Below are 20,327 nucleotides of genomic sequence, written 5' to 3' on the forward strand. Positions count from 1 at the left end.
TTTACTAAGTCACGCTAGCGGGGTTAATGTGCGTGACTTTTCATCATGCGTTAACCCCGCGCTGGCCTAAAAACTACCGCCTGCTCAAGAGGAGGCGGTAGCGGCTAGCACGGCGGGCGGTTTAGCGCATGGTATTACGCGTGTTAAACTGCCAAATAGGTTTTTTTATAGGTTGACATCTGGAACTGATATATATATATATATACACATTTTTTGAACACCTTTGTTTTGTCACTGAAAGTCATTTTTTGAACACCTTTGTTTTGTCACTGAAAGTCATAGTTTCAATTGAGCTTGGGCTATTTTTTGGGGGGCTTTCAAATACAGCTCATTTGATTGGTAGTGTTGGCATTTTCTCTGTCCTAGAGGGCTCACAATCTAACTTTTGCACCAAATTAAAATCCTGACCCATTCCCTTCACATCAGGGGCAACTGAACTACTACTGCTACTATTTGTTATTTCTACAGCACTTTCAGATGCATGCAGCACTGTATATTAAACACGCAACGGTGATGGGTCAAAAGTGGGCGAGGACAAAGGCGTTCCAACAACCGAGCGTGGACAACTGAACGCAGGGCTTAATCGCGCCGAAAAAAACCCGTATTTTAAAGGGCTCTGATGGGGAATATGGGGGGAGAACCCCCGCACTCTACTTAATAGGGATCGTGTTGGGGGGGTGTGGGGGTATAACCCCCCACATTATACTGAAAACTTAACTTTTTCCCTAAAAACATGGAAAAAGTTAAGTTTCCAGTATAATGAAGGGGTTTACAATCCCTGAACCCTCCCCCCAACGCCAGCGCGATCTCTATTAAGTAAAGTGGGGGGTTCCCCACCAACACCCCCCATTGGAGCCCTTTAAAATACATTTTTTCTTTGGCGTGATGAAGTCCTACATTCAGTTGTCTCCGCTCGGTTGTCGGCGCGCCTTTGTCCTCACGCGCTTTAGACTATGAACCACACGCAACAGATGGTCCCTGCTTGAGAAAAAGCTTACAATGTAATTATGACGCACAGGACACAGGGTTGATCAATATATGCTGGCCATGAAGGGAAATACAAAGGAATGAAGAGGTAGAGAGGGTAGGGGCTACAGAGGGAATGAGAAACAGATTAAGGCCCATATTTTGTAACCGGTGCCTAATGTTAGGCACCTATTTTGGAGGCACCCATCTAGATAGGCACCTAGTTAAATCGAGTAAGAAGCTCAATTAAGCTCTTTAAACAGCACTAATTGAAACATAGGCGCCTATCAAGAAGAGCGATTGTGCAACAAGGCGCCTCTAAAAATTTAGGCGACCTTCAAAAAAATAGGCGCTATGCACGTTGGGCGTGGCTACATGTTAGGCACCTTGTTGCAGAATCGCTGCTCTTAAGCGTGCTTAAGCGCTCAGCTAGGCGCCTAACTTTTAGTTGTGCCTAGAGCTGGCCTATTTCTTGGGCACCTCCAAAATAGGTTCCGCTCAGCGTGATTCATTAAACAGCACCCGATTTTATTTGAATCACACTTAACAGTGCCTACTTAGACGCCTATCTTTTGGGTGCTTCTTATAGAATTTGCCCTTAAGTGTATTATAAGTTGGAAGAATTAGGACCTGTTATGTATATCTTTGAATAACACTTTGTTTGGAATTCTGAATCTGAATGGGGTTAAAATGTGCAGGGCCCCCAATATAACACCACCAATGATGGTCTACTAATGCCACCTACAGGTATTTTACTCACAGATTTGCCAAAAACCACTAATTTATCCTAATGCTCTGACACCTTTTTATTCTTTTCAACCAACAGAAGTTTGTTTTAAAAAGGAGTTGAGAATGTCTGTCTATCCATCTGTCTCTCTGAGGGCAAAATACTTCTAAAAATTTATCAGACTTAACTGGTATATAGGAAAAACTGATAAAAAGGTACATTAAGTTAAAAAAAATGGGCTAGAGAAATGAGCCCCCCCCCCAAAAAAAAAAATAAAAGGAAAATCTAGCCTTACTAGCTTAGAAACTTAGGGCTCCTTTCACAAAGCCATGGTAGTGAGTCCCAATGCGGCAAATGCAACAAAGCCCATAGGAATTGAATGGGTTGAGTCACATTTGCCACATGTGACAGACCTTAAATCCAATCGAGCACATTACTGCAGCTTTATAAAAGGGCCCTTAGGGTTTTAAAAGGTAGAATTCCCTACTCTTCCAAACTCCCAAACTGCTTCTACATACTCCCCAAAGTACCTGCACCCCTGCAACAGCCCTAGCCTCTAAACTGTGCCCATGCAAAAAAAAAAAAAAAATTACTCACCTGCATCAGCCATACCATTCTGTATACTACCCCATCCTGTATACTACCCTGTACCCCAAAACTACCCCTAAAACTATCCCATCACCCTATAAACTGTCCTGTCTCATTTCATCTACTTCTCACCGTAGAAATATCTCCACAACTACCACACCGCACTGCAAGTTTTCTTCACACCTTGCAAAAAATAATCTGTGATCACCATACTGCTCCTAAACTTCCTCATACCCTAGCACTATCCCTTGCACACTGCCTTACTCCAAGAAACTACTCTCTACTACACCACCACTCTGTAAATCTGCCCTCCTCCTCTTAACTACCCTATCATCCTGCAAATTACCCCACACCCCAAAACTATCCTATCTGCAACTGTCTCTCCTCTAAAACTAGTCATCTCACAGTTTGCCTTCACAATTGCCCTCTCTTCCCTCTCTCTCACACAGACACACACACGCATGCATGCACATACACCAACAGGGAATATAAACAATTCTCTGTCCATTTATGTGTTTATATTATTTGCAAATACTTGATATATTGCCCGCTCAAATACACTTGGTGCCACTAGGTGGTTTGCAATAAACAAAAATATAAGTCAAACAAGAGCAAATAGAAATGCATAAATCAGAAGAAAGTAGATGGTCTAAGTAATAGAAGAGGATAAATAAAAGAAGGGCAGGAGGCAAAGAAAGAGCAAGGGGAATAAGCTAAGGGCTTGAACAATCAGGGGGGGAGATGAAAAGCTGCCAACCACAAGAGTAGAGAAGTTAATCAAAGCCAACTGGAACAACCATGTCTTAAGGAAAGTCCTAAACATTTAGAAGGCTGGCTCAATGTGTTTGTTTTCAGAGACAGAATTCCATAGATAAGGTCCTAATTAGCTGATGGTGTCAAAGGTATGGTGTCCAGTCAAATCTGAAATTTTAATTTTCTTTATTGCTAATTCTACTACGAAAACTTATTTAAGACTTTTACAGTTTTTATATTGATTACTATATGTATTGATAAGTAACTTGCGAAAACCAAAGAGGATTGACCCCAAAGTATCCACAGAGAAGAAAATCCAGAAGAAACCATAAGAAGCTCTGTGGAATGACAATGTTCCTTAAATGGACTTTATTTGAAAAATGTCAAAGTTCCACAGGTACAATAAATCATCCACATAAAAGTAAAATAATCCACATGAAAACCTTAAAAATCCACTAGAGATGCAGGACCCAACACGGTCCGCATTTCGACAAAGAGTCTTCTTCAGGGGTCATTGAAAGGGAGGAGGTGAGCTGCAGGAAGTTTCTGTGTTCTAGAAGTAAAATTTTAGCATTTAGTGGTGGTGGTGAGAGGAGTGCGCAAAATAGATGCCCAATACATTTCTATGAGAGAAATAATTCCAGACACAGTACAGTATACATCCACTGATTCACTATAACATACACCCTCATTCTGTAAACTGGTGTCCAAATATAGCACAAAAAAGGAAGTATGTAAAATCCACAAAAATAAGTCCACAAACAGAGTGGATTAATACAAAAAGTACTGGGATGACCTCAGGAAGGGCACAAGATGAAAATACAAAAAAATTTTAATAAAAATATATGAAACACAAGGGATAAAACTTCGAAGAAGACCCAACATGGTCCGTGTTTCAGCGGTATGCCTTCCTCAGGAGTCCATATGACTTGATTGCTTATGCGAAGATACAATAAAAGCAAAAGAGCACTATTCTAGACAAACAGCCGACAGGTTACTCGCAGACACAGCCCAAACCCCAGCGACATTGCGTGACCCTCTCCGAACTGGATGCAGAACCTCACGTCACCATAGAGACAAGTGGCTGGTTAAATCACCTGTTCAGTGCTAACTGTTCATTTTCAATGGAACTTAACTAGATAGTACTGCTGAAAATGATTGGTTGGCAGAAAAAGAGCATACCGCTAGAATTGTTCAAAAGTGGTTCGTAGAGCACGACCAAGATTTCCAGCTACTTCCATGGTCTTCGAATTCCCCAGACCTTAACCCAGTCGAGCACATTTGGGACCACTTCGATCGACATGTTCAATGACTGGAAACAAAACAACAAAATCCAAATAGTACAAAAAAGGTTCCACAAAGTAAATGAAGCAGCAAAACAACAAAAAGATTGTGGAACAGAAAATCAGAAGTACCAGTTTGTAGTTTAATAAGCTTCCAAATAACTTAAAAACAACAATCTTAATAACAATCCACAAAGGGTACATACAGTCACAAGTGACCCAGAGGATAGAAGCTAAATAATGTATTCAATAAAAATGACCCATTGGCCATGTTTCGGCAAAATAAAAATGCTTTCCTCAGGGGACTTATAGGGTCCTTGGCGGTCTTAAATATAGAAACATAAGTCACAAAATATCCAAGTAGTTAAAAGGCTACAAACAAATAGCATAAGAATATAAGAATTGGCACTGCTGGGTCAGACCAGTGGTCCATCCTGCCCAGCAGTCTACTTATGCGGCAGCCCCTAGGTCAAGACCAGTGCTCCAAATGAGTCCAGTCTCACCAGATTAGTACAGCTCACAAGACTACAATGACTTGATCCACCACTACGCACCCATCAACAACTGTTGGACACACTGCAGTCTGTACAGCTCTAGATACCTCCATTGCCTCATCTACACATTGAGACTCTGGAGCTCTGCCTGTCTCTTGGGCCCAGCGTGTGGAATAGGGAGCATGTCTCAAAATACTACCCTGGAGGTTCTGGATTTTAGCTTCCTACTTAAGAGCTTATTTCATTGGTACCCACATCTACCGAGACATTAGACTCCTCCCCAGCACTGTCTAAACTTTTATCTAGGTGATGTGTGAGGTATGCAATCTTCGCACCTGGCAAGCAATTGACTAAGAAAATCCAATGAGGCAAAGTGGAGCTGCCCAGAGGAATTGAATGTTTGAAGCTTTATAGAGCCTGGTATCCCCTTCCAGTTTCATTTTCAGGGGGTTGGGGGTGGGGGACAACAGCCAGTGAGGAATTAAGGAGATGTCATGCCTTAATCCCTCCAGTAGTTAGCTCCTCAATCAGAACATATTTTTGTACCCTAGATGTGATTAAAATAGGTCTAACTTGGATGGCCTTCTTTTTAGACTTGGATGTTTCTTCCAATTCGGTAATCACTACCTTTCTGGACATCTAGCGAGGTGTCCCAGCCTCTGTGTGTTCTATGGATGTTCTGATTTTGGGCTTTCCCTAGTCCTGCCGAAAACATGCCTACAACACACTCCCTTGCTATTTGGACATACTGCAGTGTTAGATGTCCAAATCTGGCCTTTGCAAAATTAGGATTTGGATGTTTCAAACACATAGACATCATTACAGCATTTTTGAACATTCGTATGCTTTGAAAATAAGCACCAGAATGTTTTGATGGTTCTCTTCCATGATGCAGGTTAGCAAAACATGGACCACATTGACAGGTTTTAAGTTAAGTGTTCTGTGACTCCTACTTCAAATATCATGATAAGCAGGATTTTTAGAATTAAGTTTTATATGTAAAACATTTTGTACCAATGAAAAGAAGAATTGGGTGAGCATTAGCATTTAGTATGTGGTTATTCATGTGTAATCATTTATCTCTGATGGTCTAAAAAAGCAATAAATTGCGGCTGTGTGTAAACCGGTTTCAATTTTTAAAAACCAGTTAAAAATTCAGTTGTTTGTTACTACATTTTTGTGATTCATTAGCTGGCATTTGAAGAAAAGAATCTGCCTGCAATTGTATTCTTGCGATTTATTAACTAACACTTGAAGAGAAGAAATTGTTTAATTACATAGATTTTATGACCTGGTTTTATGTATGTTTCTACTGATGTAAACCGTTTAGTTTTTTTGTAAATGGTATGAAAAAGTTTTAAATAAATAAGAGGCTTTAGGATTGTAGCTTTACTTATAAGTGTCAGTTTAGTAGTTTGTATGCATTGGGATTTCATATAAAATGATGCAAAAAAGAATAACACATCTGGAAATAGAGGGAACTGTTTCTTTATTCTCTTGACTTTTTTAAGGAGCTGTTTATTGGAAAGATATATGGGAGGGGGCATATGTGGGAATGTGTTTGTACTATGTATTTATTTTCACGGCTTTATGGAACTGCCCATATGGATGCCCTGTTTAATATAAACATATAGGAGTCTTTTTCCTATTCTTTGTTTGACCAATGCAGAAGATGGCAACTAGACAATAAGTCAATAGTTTTACATGAAGTTCATCCTTCCTTCAGTGTATGCTACCAGATGTCTACTGAGACACTAGAAACGTATCCTGAATGGTCTTCCTCTTTTCTTTGGTAAGATCAAATATGTAATTTATTGCAATTTGTGTAGGAAATTTAAGGTCTTAATAGACGTTATGACAAATGTGTGCTGAAAGAGTAGAGTGAATAGCAATGTATTACAGTTGTCTATGCCATTTGCTAGGCCTTATGTGAAAGTCTTTTCTTTCTTGTATCTTCTAGACTGACGAGGAACCAGCAAACAGTATGGGGAATGTACTGGGGAAAAGAATGGAGCACCTTCCTTCTTAGATTCTAAAAGAGAGTTTTTATGGATTCCAGGTGGAAGACCACTGGAAGGCATGATGGGCTAAATAGAAACATAGAAACATGATGGTAGATAAAGGCCAAATGGCCCATCCAGTCTGTCCATTCACAGTAACCATTATCTCTTCCTCTCTCTAAGAGATCCCTTGAGCCTATCCCAGGCTTTCTTGAAATCAGACACAGTCTCTGTTTCCACCATCTCTACCGGGAGACACGCATCTACCACCCTTTCTGTAAAAAAGTATTTCCTTAGATTACTCCTGAGCCTATCACCTCTTAACTTCAGCCTATGCTCTCTCATTCCATAGCTTCCTCATGCGTATTTACGCCACGTAGGTATTTAAACGTCTCTATTTTATCTCCCCTCTCCTGCCTTTCCTCCAAAGTATACAGATTGAGATTTTAATTCTGTCCCCATACGCCTTATGACGAAGACTACACACCATTTTAATACCACGCTCTGCTGCCTGGAAACATTCTTTCAGCACAGAAAAGTTAAGTACCAAGTTTTCAATAAATTTTCTTCTGTGACTGTTGAATATTGTGAGTGCTACAAGATAGCTGAAATACAGGCAGGAAGGGAGGGAGTGCTATGATTCCAAACTAACACCTATACAACGTACAGTACTACTGCCAGTGCTGGATGGGTGGTTTTGACAGAGCATATTACAATTGAAAACAAAAAACAGTTTTTTAATGTTATATGTTGTTTTGTTGATTTGTTTTCTTTGGTTTTGTGCATAATTTATTTTCAGTTTTAGAATTCCAGTCATTTTTAGTCATTTTGGGGGAATTCAGTATTTAATTATAATATTCTCCTGATTTTATTGTTTTTCAAATGTCATACAGGAATTTGTGATAGCTGTGTGTTCCAAGCTCTTGCATGATAAAATATTTTGGAAGTTTTTTTGGCCATATGAAGTTTAACTGAGGCTTTTTTCTCCCATTTTGGGATTGCCAGAGCTTGGTTGTGAGATTTTTTTCTTGTTTTTCCTGTGTGCATTAGAGAAATATAACAATCCATGGGATTGATTTTCTTCGGGTCGCTTTGTTTATGAAGTAAGGTTTTTTTTAGTACAGTTTGATATAGAGTACTTATTCTGTTAATACATAAGAGCATAAGATATGTAAGACCCAAATTAATTCATACTTGTACATATATTTACTAGAGTATAACCTTGCTTTTCAGTTTCATAATTATGTTTTGCTTTGTGAAAGAAGTGTAATAAGGGTAAATTCTTAATTCCTTTTCTTATCTTTCAGCTGCACTATAACACTTTGGATTCAGCAAGAAGACCTACTCACAGAATGTTTCTACCCTTCAGGATAGCATAAAAAACATGGAAAAGGACCTATCAACTTCCACCAGAGAGTTTACATAACTGGGAGGGGAGCATTATAGTTTATTTTGTAATGAAAATATTCAGTAAACTAAATTTTTTCTATGGAAACACTTTGTGATTCTTTATTTTAATCAAATTTGCTATTACACACACACACACACACACGCACGCACAAAGGGCCCCTTTTACAAAGCCATAGTAGCAAGTCTTGCCAGTATTAAATAGGCTGTGTTATATAAGGGGGTGCTGAAAAGTTCTCAGCCCAACCAACTTCTAAATTCTGAGCGTTATTTTGCCACCGTTGCTGAAAAGAGTGTTATTTTATTTTGCAAAGTGCTAATTTGTAGAATCACAATGCTGTGTTTTGACATTGTTTCAGATCATTGGTTGAAATATGTCAATGAAAAGTGTGGAATTTTCAAATGTGGAACTCTGAGCCGTCATGAAGTTCCTATTCCTGCAGAAGAAAACTTCAAAGGAAATCCTTAAATGTATGATACAAATATTTACCCCCCCCCCCTCTTTTACTAATGTGCGCTAACCGATTAACGCGCGCTAATCAAATTAGCACACTAAATGCTAAACATCCATAGACTAACATGCATACGTTAGCGTTTAGCACTCTAAATTGATTAGCGTGTGCTGTTCGGTTATCTTAGTAAAAGAAGGCCTTAGTGACAAATGCCTGTCTTACTTCACAGTGAAGAAGTAGTGTTCAAACTTTCATTGTGGAGATTTTGAAACCAAAGATGCAGCAAAGTCTTGGAGGCTTCAAATGGTGTCAACTCCTGAAATTGTTGACCATGTCGCTGACCTGATTTTGTCAAATTGGTGAACATCGGCTAAAACAATTGCTGAGATACTACAAATATCCAGGGAATGTGTTGGGTGTATAATCCATGAACAACTGGGTATGCAGAAGCTGTCAGTCAAGTGGGTGCCCAAATGTTTGAATGCTGACGAGAAACGATGTCGAGTGAATGCTTCAAAACTGATTTTGTAGCATTTTCAGCAAGCTGGTGCCAACCTTTTCAAATAACTAGTTACTGTTGATGAAACATGATGGAGTGAAATGGGTTGGAGGCCGATCAGGGGCAGGGACATAGACACAAGGAGAGTGAGAGTGAGTCAACCAGGACCTGATTGGAGGCAACAGTTTGGTGTTTCCTAAGGGAGCATTGCAGTGTTCCCTCTCTCCCACACCAAAGAAGCTCATTGCAGCCATAGATGAATAGGTGGGAGATCACAGTGGAGGTCATAGGAACAACATAAGGCCAAGAAAGAACACAGTGTTACATTTGTTGATAGCAAAAGTGGCAAACGTCTAGCATGGATGATGCAGGTGATGTGAACACTCAAAGAGGCATGTCTCCCTGCTTGAACGGTGGGGAGGTCATGTGGTATTGACTTAAAAAACCAACAGGTGAATGGCCCCTTCCTTGAACGGCAGGGGCAGCTTGAACGACACTCCCAAGAGAAGAACGGTAGCCCGGCCAGATATGCTGGGCAATCCATGGATGAGTTTCCTGTTATAAGAATTAATATGCAGCAATATGATGTTGTGCATATGTGTATATATACAATGTTCATCGTTAATGGTTTTGAAATGTTGGTATTTGCTGTTTTGAAAATGTTTGTAGTTTGGCGTTTATGGCCGTAGCCATTAATAAAATTCACAATTTGTCAAAGAGCAGCGGGTGTGTGTGGTACTTGCAGGTGTCCTGTGATGAAGTGCAACATGTGCCGAGTGCCAGTTTGAGAGAGAATTTTCCTTTAACCTTGTAAGAGACCTTCTAGAAACACATATTGAGTAGAGTGATATTAGGACGATCAGCAGGGGTGTAATAAAGAATCTGTATATCATCAGCATAACAAAAGACCGAGCAGTGATTAGAATGAATAAAAGTGAGGTTGGGGGGGGAGACAAAAAGATGCCAGAATAGAACCTTATGAGACTTTTGAAAGAATAGGGAAAGAGAGAGACATGGAGCTTGCATAAGAAAGTTGATAGGTATATCTCTTATCTTTATAGGATACTAGCTTAGTGCTTAGTTTGTTGGTGTCTAACTTTCATCAACCTATATAGAATTTACCCCTATAGTGTTCCAAATAATTTCACTTGTTTGCATAAAAAAAGGAAAAAAAAAAAAAAAAAAGATACAGCAGGGCATTATAAAACTCTGCTCAATCTTGCTCCTTACTCTGTCCCTATTTCTCTCTCTTTCTGAGATGGCTTTAAAGTGAAAACTTTGTACATCTGTTGTATCGTTACAGTACAACAGCAGTCCCTGTTAGTTAGAAAATAATGGTGCTTATTTTTCAGGCAAGTTTACCTCTGGAAGGAGATTAGCGTGTTTAACATTGTGGGCCAGATTATAAGAATCATGAAAATGTTGAAAGATTTCTTTCTCGGGGAGAAAAGTAAATGTTAAGGTTTGGTTTTAGATGAAGCTTCATTTTTCCCCTTAGAATGAAAGGTTGGGCTCTGGAAAGCATTTTCAGCTCTAGATTTTCAGACTTTCAGGGTAAAAGAATGAAGTAAAACTACCTAAGAAAGTATCATTGTGGTGATTGTGGGGGTGGTGGGGTGGGAGTAGGGGAAAGAGAGAGAGAGAGACATAACAAGGACAAAAAAGGCGATTGAAAACTATATTTAGGGGGATCTGGAGAAAGATCTGTAGCTTCACAGGCTATATTCAAGAGTATTTAAGTAATGTAAATATTATGGCACTTTTGTAGATAAAATGCTTTAGGTTGTCTTTACTCCTGTCAAAATGCACTCTGGTTTTAGTCTGGTGAATTTTACAGGTTATCTTTGGAAAGGCATTCAGAACTGGAGCACTACCTGAGTGCTTAGCATAGCAGACTGGGGATCTATAAAGCTACAGTAGGGTCCAAATCCTGCTTTTCCTCCTATACCCTCTGATGACTTTAAGTACATCATTTTATTCTCTAGTGTATCAAATTCAAATTTAGAGGCCAGCTTTTAAAGGTGCATTTTATTTCAGTGCAGGATATTTTAATCAATAGTAGCTTTTTATTTTTCCCATTCTTCAACTGGAACATTGTGTGTTTCTGGCTGCATGAAGGCCTACTATATTTTAAAATCTCCAGTAAGAAAATCAAGCCCCCCCAACCAGCTCTTGAGAGTGACAAATCTGTCTCTCCCCATAACTTTAGATTGTCTCTAAGTATGTTACCACAAAATTCAGACCCCCCCCCCAAGCCCTGCACCTTTATTTCTAAACTTACCTCATCCTACTCTTTGCTCACCTGTAAGATAACTAAGGTTGTCTAGTGAGTGGCAGATGTACTCTGTTTTGGGAAGTGTATGTGTGTGTGTATCTGTGTACGTGTGTGTGTGGGGGGAGGGATCAAGCCTAACAGTAGTACCATAAGACTACTGCTAAGGGGCAGAAGATGCCATTTTGGAAATTGGTAGCATGGGGGAGCTAAAGATCAACTGTGCCCACTACTAGATCAGAATGGATATCCCATTAAGTGCCAAAAGAGTAATCTAAGGCAGTGGTTCCCAACCCTGTCCTGGAGGAACACCAGGCCAATTGGGTTTTCAGGCTAGCCCTAATGAATATGCATGAAGCAAATTTGCATGCCTATCACTTCCATCATATGCAAATCTCTCTCATGCATATTCATTAGGGCTAGCCTGAAAATCCGATTGGCCTGGTGGTCCTCCAGGACAGGGTTGGGAATCACTGATCTAAGGAATGGTCATCAAGGGTGATTATGCAATTTTATTTTATTTTTTAAAGAAAGCCAAATAATGAATTTAGAAATTAGGTTGAAGTGTAGGAGTGAGGGAAAAGTAGACCACATGAGTATGGATCATTAGGTGCAGATTATAAGATAGCTTTCATTATTATAATTATTATTATTACATCAATGCTATATTTTTCTATTTTCTTAATAATGAGCCATTTTGCATGTATTTGCGTGTTTTGCAGCTTCATTTTAGTTAATGTGCCTCTGCCCTGAATTTTGTTTTTGCACTATATGTACAAGGGTCATTTCATAAATAATGCACACTGTTTTTTTGTTTTTTTTTAATTAACGTTTTATTTTTTTCAAGTATTTCTTTACAATCCTTCAATTTAGTCTCCCTGCTTTGCAATGACCGAGTCCCAACATCCGGGAAGCTTCATTATTCCGTCCAAGGCACCATTTTGTTCAGTTGCCGAATGGCAGAAGAAAGCTCTTCCAGAGATGCAAAATGATGTCCACACATAGGTTGTTTCAAGTTTGGAAAAAGGTCGCAGTATGGTGTTCTCATGTCTGGACTGTAGAGAACATGAGCTAACACCTCCCAGCCATATTCACGTAGTTTTTCAATGACAACATTTCCTATGTATGGGCAAGCGTTGTCGTGAAGAATGAGTGGCTCAGCCAAGAGCAACTGAGGTTGGGTTTTGTGCATTTTTCTGTGCATTTTTTGCAAAAAATCATGATAATACACAATAATACGCTTGCCCATACACTTCTTCCACATGGAACTTTGTCTGTGATGATGATGCCTTCATGATCATAAGCAAAAAACATCATTTGTTTGACTTTTGATTGAGCTCATCAAAATTTTTTTGGGTCATGGGGAAGATGGAGCTCTCCATTCGTCATTGAAAAACTACGCGAATACCTGTTGCCCTTCCTATTGTTCTTTCCTTAAACGTTATTAAATTAATATGGATTGTAACCCACTAATAATTTTCCCTTTATATTATATGTATAAGTTAAACTATGTATAGAAATGTTTGTATTCAGTATTTTAATTTGATCTGAATATTGTTTGTCTGTTCTGTTCCCTTTATTTGATTATTTTTGTAAACTGTACATCGCCTAAAAATTGTGATAGGCGATTAATCAAATTATATAATAAACTTGGAAACTTGGAAACTTAGGTGTTACCTCATGTTCCCTACAGTCCAGACCTGAGTCCACCAGACTTCGACCTTTTTCCAAAGTTGAAACAACCTATGCATGGATATCATTTTGCATCTCTGGAAGAGCTTTCTTCCGCTGGTACCCAAGCCATTCAGCAACTGAACAAAACGGTGCCTTGGATGGAATAATGAAGCTTCCTGGACGTTGGGACTCGGTCATTGCAAAGGAGGGATACTATATTGAAAGATTATAAAGAAATACTTGATAAAAAAATGTAAATTAAAAAAAACAGTGTGCATTATTTATGAAATGACCCTCATACAAGGTTATTGGCAGATAGCACATTATTTCCAATCAAAGTTAATTAGGCAATAACATGTGTTACAACCATAATATAATATCTTAGATTGTAGCCCTGTAAGGGAAAGAAAATATCGACTGTACCTAAAATGTAATTCACCTTGATCCTGAGTTTGGAAAGGAGAGTAATCAAATCCCATAAAACAAATGAACAGTAAACACAGTACACTGTTAAGCCAGCCTTCTGCTGTACTTTGTGTAGTGGGCTCTTACTGTATTAACAGCAGAGCCAAAGGATTGTTCTTTAAACTTGTTCCAGTGAGAAGACTGGAATCAGCTTAAATTGAATAGAGTTGTGTTGGTCTTATGTTATTTTCCCCAAAGGGAATTAAAAGGAAAAGCTGCGACACAAATGAATTGTAGTTTGAACTTGTTACAGCATTATTTTACTCAGTGGAGTCACTGTGAGTCTGCAGCTGTATCATTGTCTGAGATCCCTGTAAAAGCAGCTTTTAGGCTGCAGCTGTTTTACTTTTTTGTTAATTCATTGTTTTTCTTTTGAGTTTTCCCATAAATATAATACATAACGGTGATAAAATGTGACAGGATAAAACTGTCAAGCTCCACTTATCCCTAGAAAAAAAATGCAACATGAGCCACGTCCAAGGAAGCACTCCAGCAGGGCTGCCATCATGCAGTAGAGTCCAGTCGGGAGGGATTACCAGTGACTTTCCATATACATTTATTTAGCTGCTTTGCTAAAACTACTGTTTGGGTGAGAAATCTTTGAGAATACTAAACTTAGATATAAATTTATTTTTTTGGAGCCAAATTTTCATAGGGTCACATATTTTGGTTTTCCACTTTACAATTACACAGGGTTTTTTTTTTTCGCTAAATGTATATGTACCTTTCAGATTACTTATCCGAATTATTGTAATGACAGTACTCAACTGGGGGTCATGCCTGAGAGCTTATCCTGAAAACTGTAGTGAATTCAAGCCTCTAAATATGCCTGTTGCATGAGAACTGAACTCCTTCCTAGCCCCATAAGGGGCTATGTTATAAACAGTGCTTCTGGAACATTCCCAGACCTAATTGGCCTGTTGAATAGAAGACCAAAATCAGCTGTCATGCATGGTAGTGTAGCGTTATTACTAAGTCATCTTGTAGGCTCAACCATTCAATTTTTTTTTAAGGTGGTACATTGTTTGCCAAAGACTTCAAAAGGAGAACTACCTAGACTGCAGGTTCCTAAACCTGTCCTGGTGATCTTCAGCCAATAAGATTTCAGAATCTCTGCAATGAAAATATATGAGATAGATTTACATGTGGAGGGGCATAATCGAAAGGGACATCTAAGTCCATTTACGTCTATCTCGCAAGTCATCCAAAGTAAAAAAACAGCTTAAGACACATTTTCAAAAGATAAGTCCAACTTTTTTTTCTTTTGAAAATCGTCTAATTATACATCCTGCCGATCTGATCGTCCAAGCCACTAAATTGTCTATCTTTATACCACATTTCTGTCCAAATTTCCGTCCAAGTCCAAAACGCCTAGAACAAGCCCTGTTGGACGTGGGAGGGGTATGCAAAGTGATGGACTGCACACCCAGACATGCCACCTAAATAGTGGGGTCCCTTACAGGGCACTGCTGTGAACTTCACAAAAAGGTTGCCATGTCTGCTCCTCACTACAGCTCCCTTATAGATCACGGTGAGCCCCCCAAACCACCTCCAGAATCCCCTAGACCCACTTATCCCACTACCACCCCAATAGCCCTTATGGCTGCAGGAGCCACTTATATGCCAGTAAAAAAAGGGTTTTAGTGGTGTATAGGGGAGTGCACATGTTTAAGTATCAATGCAGTGATTACAGGGGCTTATGGACATGGGTCCTCCTTTCCATGGGTCCCTAACCCACCCCCAAGATGACTTAAGCTGCCTCTGTGCTGGATGACTAGGCTTTCCTATGCCAGGCGGCCAGGTGATGATGGTCTGGAGGCTGAATTTTAAAGATGTGATTAATATTTTTATGGGGGTGGGGAGGGGTCGATGATCACTGGGGAAGTGTATGGGGGTCTGTTTTATGTGTTTGCAGTGCTTATCTGGTGACTTTAGATGGGTTTTTGTGACTTAGACCATGTTTTACATGGTCTAAGTCACAACGTCTAAGTTCCGTCTAGGCTCTGTTGTAAAACTTTTGGTTATAAATGCTGTACAACTAAGTCTAAGCCGGCCCACGTCCCACCCAACTCCTGCCCTCGACACGCCTCGTTTAGCTTTGGATGTTGAGCGGCACTATGAAGGCCTAGGTCATTTAGAAATACATCCAAAACCTGGTTTTATCATCGGCACTTGGACGTTTTTGAAAAATGTTCATCCAAGTGCCGACTTAGGCCGGTTTTCGGATGTTTTACTCTTTTGATTATGAGCCCCATAATGTCTCCATTGAAGATTAACCTCATGCATATTTCTTGTAGATAGCCCAAATATCTGACTGACTAGGAATCCCCTGGCCTAAGGATTCTAAGTTTTAATTTTTCACCTTGTGGGATGTTCCCTGAACCTTAAAACACTCTCAAATGCTTTTCTTAAACCACCACTCATTTGGTGAGCTATGTTGTTTGTTCCATATATACCCAAGAATCAGCATTACAATCACCATAAACTTTGAAACCTGTATATTGAAAATGTCTTCTCAAAATCCACATCATTTTAAAGCAGTTGTCAATTCATCTGGAAAAAAATCAAGAACAAATGTCAGATTTTGTTGCTGTTGTTGGATTAACTTAAAACCATGATGGCATGTTTTAGAGAGCTATTTTTCGTACACATTTCTGTATTTAGTCAAAAAGATATGATGAAATAGAAGAGAGTTGACCATATGCCATCTTGTTATAGATTTGGAGTGCAATAAAATTTAAGAAAGGTATCTGAACAGAAAGAAATCAGAGATTTATTTTTTTTTGTAAGAGCTATTAAATTAGTTTGCCTTTATTTAATAAGATACATTTAAGGGTCTAGTTAATTTTGATTTAGCCAGCTAAAAATATACTGAATATTCAATGTCAGTCATCAGAAATGGCCCAGCATTGAATATCCAGGCTCAGCGCCACCTGCAGGAGTCAGCCTGGCTAACTCCTGAGGTCTGAATATTGGACCCTATAGTATCTAAGTGCTGCTTTCTTCACCATAGCCACTTCTCTCTAAGTAGAACAAGTTGTAAGTTATCAATGTGGGCTATCATTAAGAGATGTTATTTTATGGTTAATCCCAGTTATTAATAACTATGTCTCATTGCATAACCTTGGACATGTGCTAAAGCAGCACGAGTTACTGGTAAAATAACCCTTCTTAACAGTAACCTATAATAACTACACCCTTACTGTTTTGAGTAATTTTTCTCTGTTTTGTTATGTGCTTGAACACTGTTCTAATAAAGAACTCCTTTTTTACAAAGCCACGGTAGTGGTTTCTACAACAGGCCAGCGAGATAAATGCTCAAAACGCTCATTTACCTTGCCGAGCCCTGGAAGAAATCTCTACTGCAGCTTTCTAAAAGTCAGCAAAAGTTTTGAGGTATATAACCTTGTATGATTCTTTCTGAACTCTATGAGAAACAAAACTGGCATAGGGACATTTTATTGCTAATTAGAGCATGTATTTTTGTTGTGGCAACATTACTGTGATTTTCAGGCATGTCACTGTGAACAAAATGGAGGATTTGCTAAATTACTGGCTGCTGCAGTGGCGTCCACCCCAGGCACCCGTCCTCCTCTCCACCCCCACCCCCACTGCCATGCGAGTGCGCTGCTACCCTACCCCGTACCTCTGTAACCTCTGGCATGAGCGGCAACCTCCAAGCTGCTGTCACGCCAATGTTAGCTCTTTCTCTGATGTCACTTCCTGGGCCCGCGCCTAGGAAGTGATGTCATAGGGAGAGATGACACTGACAGTAAGTTGGTAATGCTGCTGCTTGTGCCAGGAATGTTAAAGAGGCACGGGGAAGGGAAGGAGGCAGGGCAAGCAGCAGGAGATGGGCGAAGAAGAGGGCGGGGGAGGGGCGCCACTTCCCCAGGGAGCTCTCACCCTCGCTACACTACTGGGCTGCTGTATTGCTTGTTGAAGATTAAATAGCCCTTTGGTCTAAAATAGGTTGTATAAATTCTGGCTTTTTGTGCAGTAAACTGATCTAATTTTCAGGATAATCACAAATACAGGTAAATCTAATTTAAAATGTGTTTTCCATTGAACACATTTTGGTCTGACTGGGAAAGTCTTCCAGTTTTCTGGTCATGAGAGTTGTTCTTTAAGAAAGAGGACTGAAAAGAAGATTGAGAGAAGATATTATAATATGTACTTATTTATAGTAACTGGCTTAGAAAAGAGTGGAAAGGAATACTGTTGATGATAAGAGGAAGCTATAGCAGATCATATGTGACCGTGTCCAGGAAAAGGTGACTAAAGTCTCAGATCCAAAATGTTGAGAATGTCTGATTTTTCATGCCTTGTCTCCATAAGCAGTCTGAAAAAAAGTTTACATGTTTCAACTTCTGTATTTTTTTTTTTCTCATAAAGCCGCAGTAGCGATTAATTTACAAATCCGCAGTAATGATTCTCCCATGGCAAATGTAAGGGGCCCAACATGACAGAGTTTGGACTGATGTATTACAAACTCTTTGCCCTAACAGAATTCATTAAAATTTCATTTTTTTTGTTTGTTTGTTTGTTTCTGGTGACGTTCTCACCTCTTCCCAGAGATGGCCACATATGGCCTTTCAACTAGTGGTATCATAGTCTAGGAATGTCATATTTGCCTTAGTGACCTGGACAACCTTGGTTACTATCTGTCTTGTGCTGTATATGATTAATGTGTTAAATTTGTCACTTAAGTATGCCAAGATAACGTTCCTTGAACAAGATGCCATTAATGCACAGAAAAACAGAGATTTTAATTTTCTGGGAAACTCTAAACTGAATGGTTGTGAGATATTATATAGTACATATTGTGATAGGAAGCAGTCTGCTTTCTGGGAAAGGTGTGTTAGTATGATTTTTTTTTATCTATTATATGATGAATTCTATGTCAAAAATGGAGATAAATCGTAGGTCTGGATGGAGGAAAGATATATGAAAGGAAAAATTAATCTCCCTGGAACTAGATATAATATACAGCAATGACTACATCAATAACTCAACACTTCTTGCTGTCAAATGCATGCAACTACCTCACCAAATGGTTTTGCTTTTAATAATTCTCTGCAGTAAGCTTTGTGAATCTGTATGATTTTTTTTTCCCATTCTAGTACACTTCCCCAGGGCTGACAATTTTTCTCCTAACCTCCGGAAGCGGGGTTAGAGGCATCAATATTTCCTTTGCAGCGAACGTTTATTTTGCTTCACCTCTGCTACATTGAACATGATCCCTTGTCATTTTTCTTGCACAGGCATATAGTTGTCTGTGGCCATATTACGCTGGAAAGTGTGTCCAACTTCCTGAAGGATTTCCTCCACAAGGACAGGGATGATGTCAACGTTGAAATTGTCTTTCTTCATAAGTAAGTGTATGAAATTGCTGCAGCACTGTACATCATGTACTCATGCAGGGAATAATTTTATCCAAAATTAAACTCGGGGAATATAAATGTAATATTTGGTGGATCCAAATGATACTAAAATCTTTGAAACTTGGTTAAACCACAAGTCAATGTGTACCCAAATTGGGTGTTATGAAGAGGTACTAGAGATCTCAAGCGCTCACAGCTATAAGCCTGATATATTTTTCAAGCTAATAACTACAAAGTGAGCTATCATCGGTCTCGTATATTCTCCTTTTTCTTTGTAGTTATTAGCTTGAAAAATATATCAGGCTTATAGCTGTGAGCGCTTGAGATCTCTAGTACCTCTTCATAACACCCAATTTGGGTACACATTGACTTGTGGTTTAACCAAGTTTCAAAGATTTTAGTGTGTTTCACAAGAGTTTAAAGGATTATTGGGATCCAAATGATAAACAGTTCAATTATATAAATAACCAATCCCTCTCTATGCAATTTTAACCTTAATACATTATATGTAAACTAACTTTGGAAGTGTTCAGAACCCACAGGTAGAGAAGCTGCAAACGGGGACACGCCCCAAAATGCAAACCCCATTGGTCTATCACTGTACATTCTCCTACACTGAAAATCTGTTTAATAAATCTTATTATAATATTTTATTGTGATTTTTCTTCTTTTATATAAAGTGCTTAGTGCTTGAAATTCATGCTTAAGATTTCAATTATTTCATAAGAAAGCTAAAAAGTACATAGCCTGGTGACAGTCAATGAAGCTGGCTGTGATGGTATTATCAGGTTCTGACGCATTTCACCCTCGTGGGCTGCCTCAAAGAACCAACCACTTCTTGTGACAATCAAGAGGACTACTGCTTCTAAGAACATAAGAACTGCCATCTCCAGATCAGACCTTCGGTCCATCAAGTCCGGCCATCTGCACACGCGGAGGCCAAGCCAGGTGTACACCTGGCGTAATTTAGTCACCCATATCCTTCTATGCCTCTCGTAAGGAGATGTGCATCTAGTTTGCTTTTAAATCCTATAACAGTGGATTCCGCAATAATCTCCTCTGGGAGAGCATTCCAGGTGTCCACCACTCATTGCATGAAGCAGAACTTCCTGATATTTGTCCTGGACTTGTCCCCCCTTAGCTTCAGTCCATGTCCTCTGTCCATGTCACATTGGACATTGTAAATAATTTATTTCACATTGGACATTGTAAATAATTTATTTTCCTGCTCTATTTTGTTGATTCATTTCAGTATTATGAAAGTCTCAATCATATCCCCTCGCAGTCTCCTTTTCTCAAAGGAGAACAATCCCAGTCTCTTAAGTCGTTTCTCATATTCCAAGTTCTCCATACCTTTTATTAG

General features: G+C 39.2%; 1 protein-coding gene across 4 annotated transcripts in view; it reads left to right on the plus strand.

Annotated features, from left to right (window-relative positions):
* KCNMA1 (potassium calcium-activated channel subfamily M alpha 1) overlaps window positions 1-20,327 on the plus strand; it is a 1,372,671-nt gene that overhangs the window by 853,113 nt on the left and 499,231 nt on the right. For all 4 annotated transcript variants that reach the window (XM_033940852.1, XM_033940853.1, XM_033940854.1 and 1 more), the window contains exon 10: window positions 18,845-18,955. In XM_033940852.1, coding sequence (XP_033796743.1) covers window positions 18,845-18,955 — 111 coding nt within the window. The remainder of the gene's footprint in view (window positions 1-18,844; window positions 18,956-20,327) is intronic.

The sequence above is a fragment of the Geotrypetes seraphini genome, chromosome 4, assembly GCF_902459505.1.
Source record: "Geotrypetes seraphini chromosome 4, aGeoSer1.1, whole genome shotgun sequence".
Taxonomy (NCBI): domain Eukaryota; kingdom Metazoa; phylum Chordata; class Amphibia; order Gymnophiona; family Dermophiidae; genus Geotrypetes; species Geotrypetes seraphini.